The 5,525-nt window shown below is 38.0% G+C and overlaps 1 protein-coding gene across 1 annotated transcript in view; it reads right to left on the bottom strand.

The window, feature by feature from the left end:
* Positions 1-4,115, bottom strand: part of PPP3R1 (protein phosphatase 3 regulatory subunit B, alpha) — a 35,171-nt gene extending 31,056 nt beyond the window's left edge. The window contains exon 1 of the mRNA XM_019516566.1: positions 4,015-4,115. Coding sequence (XP_019372111.1) covers positions 4,015-4,027 — 13 coding nt within the window. The 5' untranslated portion in view covers positions 4,028-4,115. The remainder of the gene's footprint in view (positions 1-4,014) is intronic.
* Positions 4,116-5,525: the final 1,410 nt, after the last annotated feature.

Below are 5,525 nucleotides of genomic sequence, written 5' to 3'. Positions count from 1 at the left end.
GAAACTGTAATGGGCACATCTGAAGTTGGAAAAAAAAAATACTGCTCTCACATGGTGAAATAAAATATATTATATTATTTTCTTTATGGTTTTTTGCAGTGATAGAATTTCTACATAACCTGGTCTTCAGAGTGTAAGACTATTAAAAAGTTTAGTAATGTCCTCTCAGCTTCAAAAACAGATGCCAAACATACGGAAACTTGTTACATCTCTCACCCACTTGCCAGCTGAAAGTACGATTATTTCTGAGGTGGGCACTATTAAATGGCGTCTGCTTGGCTACTAACGTAGGGCTCCTATACATGCGCAGGGAGCCGGCTGATGCACTAGAAATCGAATCTGCTGGAGCACAGAAATAAACACGCTCCAGTAGATTCTGGCATCACATGTATTAGCAACCCTGGACCAAAAAATGGTGGCAGGGTGCTCATTCAAGGAGCTTCAGTTCAAAGTATCCCGTCACCATTTTTCAGCAGGAGACATGGATACATGTGATGCTCAAGCACTTAATTAAAAACACTTGCTAATTAAAGCGCCCCCATGCGCCCCCCAGAACATGTAAAAATGCCCTTAATGTTTGCTACCCTTTCCACGATAAATGAAATCTCTACTTTTTGTTTTAAGTCACGTATACACATCTGCATTTCTCCATTCCAAATATGTTTTTTACTTTTAAAAGCTTCTTGTACAGCTCTATGTGAACATCTATTAAAATCGGCATCTTATTTTTGTGAAACTAGGGCGCTCTAATGAATGGAGTACATTCATCATAATTATGATGCAGCACACATCAACAAGGCACAGACCCCTTAGATGAAGTACTACTAATTGGGGAATCTCCCAAAAGCTTGCATATGCACCTTGAGTGTAGAATTTCAACAGCAGACTGTTTGTGGACTTCTTCAGACTCAACTGCTTGAAAGCAGTATGCATTTTTAGCATTTATATGAAAAATCAATTAATTACATGACCACATACTGATACCAGTACAGCTATCACCAAAGCCTCTGGAACACGCATTTAAGGTGCCATTAATATGTTAATTGCACCATACATAGAAACAGTGATAGACTGTTTTATAGCATCATAAAGCAGCAATGCAGCCACAAAGATATTCCATGCATTTTTGCCTTTCTTGTAGGTCACCATCATTTTCGCATGTAGAACCCCCATGCCAATGCCGACATTAGGCTTACTGTCAGCATCAGCACTGGGGCAGCAGTTGGCACCATGACTGGGCCACCCCTGGTCCCACTGCTGAAAGTGGACTGCTGGGGAAGCAGCTTGCAGGGTTCCACAATACGCATGTGGGACAGGGCAGGGGGGCTGTGAAGCAAGACACTTTAAGATGCTGGGTCAGGCAGGATGACTGCCTTGCCACACAGCTCACAGGGAGCTGTAGAGCAAGACATTTTAAAAATCCTAGTGACAAGGACCCCTAGTACCAGGGAGAGATTCCCCAATCCCAGGGTCCCTGTATGCAACTGGGCTGTAAACACAGTATTTAAAAAGGTCCTGCCACACACACACACACCCCCCCCCTGGGATCAAAGAGAGGGACACGTGCAGTTTTTGGACACCAACACATGGGAACCCTGGGACTATGGAAAGGCTCCCTGATCTTGGGGTCCCCATGTGCAGGGATGTCTAAAAACCATGTGTGCAGCCCAGGCTACCCAATCTCAAGGTTGGAAGGAGCCCCTGGTTTACTAGTGCCAGGTTGGGGGGAAGAAATTCACTCAAAAATGACATGGCAGGAAGTGCAATTGTTGGAATGGAGGATTATTAGATCCCATTGTGCCACTAAGAGGATATCTGTCAGTCTCTCAGAGGTATAACCTATGGGAGACAAACTTCTCATCCAGTCTGAAATAGTTTCACCTTTGGACTTGCTGAATTCTTTAACTAGTGAGTTACTTCCTGTCAAAACACAAGGACAGATGGGAGAAGAGGATCAGATCCCCTGCTGTTACATATCTCAGGTAAAGCAATTAGTCCTACATTGCCTAAAGCAGTGGTTCTCAATCTTTTTTGTACCAGGACCCATTTGTAAGACATCAATGGCCAGTCCCAACCCAGTGCCCCTCACTCCCAACCCGCTGTCCCCATGCTCCCAGGTCACAGCCCCCCAGTGTATAGGTTGGGGACCCCAAGTAGTCCTCTGCATGCTGGAACAGCCTGCAAGGGAAAAGCCACAGCATCCCGTGTTTTTTCCTTTAAAGGAGAATCCATTTTTAAAGTCTGTTCATAACCCTTGCACTAGTCTTGAGACCCAGTTTGGGTCGTGACCCACAGGTTGAGAAATGCTGGCCTAAAGGAAGTTCTATTTTAATCTGTTGTTACCCACGTTTCTATTGGTGATCAGCTATATTATGCTGCTTATGGTGCAAAACAGATGTCATTTCTCCCAGGATCCTAAAGACTAGAATCCACTGTTCAACTTGAAGTACCTGTGAAGCATGCCAAATCAAGTGTGCTGACACTTCTACTCCCAGGGCAATGTTTAAGTTAACTGTGCTTCATTCAAGTCAACTGCAAGTCATTCCAGGTACAAGCCTGTCAGCTTGCATGCTCTCAAGGGCCACCTGCTGTCAGAAGAGCAGCAACACGGCTTGAAAGGGCTAGACATGTAAATGGCTTCATTTCTTGTGTTCCAATTCAGGATAAAAGCCAGAGCAAAATCAGAACTGCCTCAAATGTAACTGCTTGTGGAATCCTATGGAGACATCTTTTCTTGCTGTGCTATAAAGGAATGTGCCAAGATAATCTAACTACAAGTTTCCCCAATTCAAAAAAAGTACTAATTCTTGGATGCTGAGAATGGCTTGCTTGCCACATAGCAGGGACATTTGGGGCATTTTTTTTTAAGTTTCTAATAAGCCCTCCAACTCTCCTCGGGTTAAATAGGGGTTTGAAGAAGCTGCAGTTATTCTGAGGCACAAAGAAAAAATTTTTGCACCAAAGTTTTCTACTCTGCTAGAAGAACACATTGCCATTACAAAAAAATCCTTTAGATGCCATTTAATTCTTTTAACAAAGGTTCAGAGCAACCCATAAAGTTAGGAGATATGTGGGCTGGAGAAATCTACTAGAGTTGGAAAATCTATATTTCAAATGAAAGATCAAAATATAAACGTGTAAAGCTGCATTTACTTTAAGTGTATGTTTAAAGTATCACACTATTATGCAGTGCATTGTTAAAACAGACTAATATACTTGTCATGTGCAGAATAATGTTTACAAATTGCTGTTTTTTTCCTATTTATACAACACAATCCTAGGAATGTTAAAATGGCACTGAGGACTTTTTAAAAATTGTTCTGCATTAAATGAAAAATATATATATAGAAAACATTATTCTCTGATACAGAACTTTAAATGGTTACTTGGTATATGTGTTTCATGGTTACAGTTGTAATTCCATTGTAATATTGTACAAGTAGAGAGAGTGAGGCGTAATAAACCCCTACCCAGAGATCTTAACTGAAGATTCAGATCTTGAACTTACAAAACTAAGAAACAAAAGGAAAGTTTATCAAGCTTTGCACAAAAGTAGTCTGTCAGATGCACACATTTTCAACCCAAAATAATTATTTCAGGAAGGTTTATTCTGCAATTGTTTTTTTCTCTTAAAATATAATTAACACTGTACTAACTCAATAGTTTTCTTCTAATTTTTCTATAGATTTAGGAAAAATATTGCTTGAGTACTTGAAAATATCAAAACCATTTTAAATTGCTGTTTAATATTTTAACCAAATAGAAAAATTAAAGAAAACTCCAGGTAATAATTCAATTAATCATTTTTAGAGAAAAATGCAATTACTTAACCCATTATTTAACAGTAACTGCAGAAAATCTGACTTCTCAAAAAGGGCAAATATTTAAATTATATCCTGTTTTATCTTTAGAGTAGCATGAATGGAAGTTGCATAAATAAATCACTCTGCAGTTTTTTTTTTTAATTAATAAAAAGATAAACTAAAAAGGCAACAAATATGAAATTGGACTTACAGTGCGAGCACATTTCCAAAGGGTAGCTTGCCTCATTTCCCTGAAATATACAAAATGATTACGATTAGTCACAAAACTGGCTAGTGGTACTAATATTAAAAATGCCAACATGTATTTAAAATTAGGTCGTATATAATTATTTTTTTAACCTGACAATAATCAGTATTGTTCTATTTGGATGATTTTATATTATCAAAAAAGCACATAATAAATTTTAACTATTTGTCATATAGCAGAGAAGAACAGTTAAGGATTATTTCCAGGAAAAATATCAAAGAGGTTTCACAGGGACCAGTAACTTCAAATCTAAATACTAAATAGTGAAGACATTTTGTCAGTCATTTATACTATTTGCATAGAAAGTAACATGATTTAAATAAAACTTCAGAACTTCACACAAAAGATGCTTTATGATTTTATTTAAATTCACAAAGAGGAAGAACCTTACACTGGTCAGCAGAAAAGTATTGGAATAGCCCCACCCACATTTTGCACATACCCACAAAAAAAAGCACAAGCAATAAATATGGCACAAAATGTTCTTTTCCATGGATCTGGATACAGAGTCTGAAAAACTTATGATTTGAATATGCAAGCAGTACCATGTCAATGTATCCCATAAATGTAAAAGGCTAAAATATACAAGAACTTAATTGCATGAGAACAGACCCATAGAAAATGTTAACTCTGAAGACAGGAGTGGTCAACTTGAAATATGTCTCTGAAGTTCTGTAACTGTTACAGAACACTAAAATTCAAGTAGGTTTGCTTTTTTTCTATTTAAATTTTCTTTGTACATTTGACTATACTTGGCATACTCATTCTTTTCCTTGAGTCAGTCAGCAAAAGAGTACCCGTTAAGAACCTCCTATTTGACAATGACAGAAGCGCACACTAAAGAAAAGCATGCAGAATTTTTTTAAATGTTTCTTAAAGTGATTTTAAAAACAGGACATTGTTTAAGGATTTTGCTACCCAAAAAATTAAAATTAAGAATCAGTCTATTTAAAAATTCAAATCGATAGTATTCAGCATTCCAATACAAACCAAGTATTTAAAAGTCAAAGAGCATAGAAGTAAAGAATGTTCAATGAAAAAGAAATTCTACATTTGGTGCAAATGCATGATGTCGTTCTCTAATAACAGTGGGAAAGGGCAGAGCAAATCTCAAATCTAGTTCTCTGATAGTCACAGTCTCTTTTCAAACAACATAAGCAGCTTTCTTGCCTGTATTTTGTGGGTAAATTAAAGACGTACACCCTCATTTTTCCCCTGAAATGTTTATTTGCAAGTAGAAAATCTTTTATGAAAAGTTAGGTCTGAGAAAACAAATCCAAAAAATCTGCCCTATGTACTACGGAAAACCAAAGGAAATTCCATGAGGGAAAGGTTCTCAAAGCAAAGACTGAAAGGGAACATCAAGACTCCGAGTACTCAGTGGTTCTCAACCTTTCCAGGGGCATGGCACTCCTGCTCCATGTTTATGTTTTGTTGGGGGGGGGGGGGGGGTG

This window comes from Gavialis gangeticus, unplaced genomic scaffold (assembly GCF_001723915.1).
Source record: "Gavialis gangeticus isolate Ggan-Ray unplaced genomic scaffold, GavGan_comp1, whole genome shotgun sequence".
NCBI classification, from domain to species: Eukaryota; Metazoa; Chordata; order Crocodylia; family Gavialidae; genus Gavialis; species Gavialis gangeticus.
The sequence above is the reverse complement of the archived record's forward strand: the minus strand, read 5'-3'. Positions and strand labels throughout refer to the sequence as shown.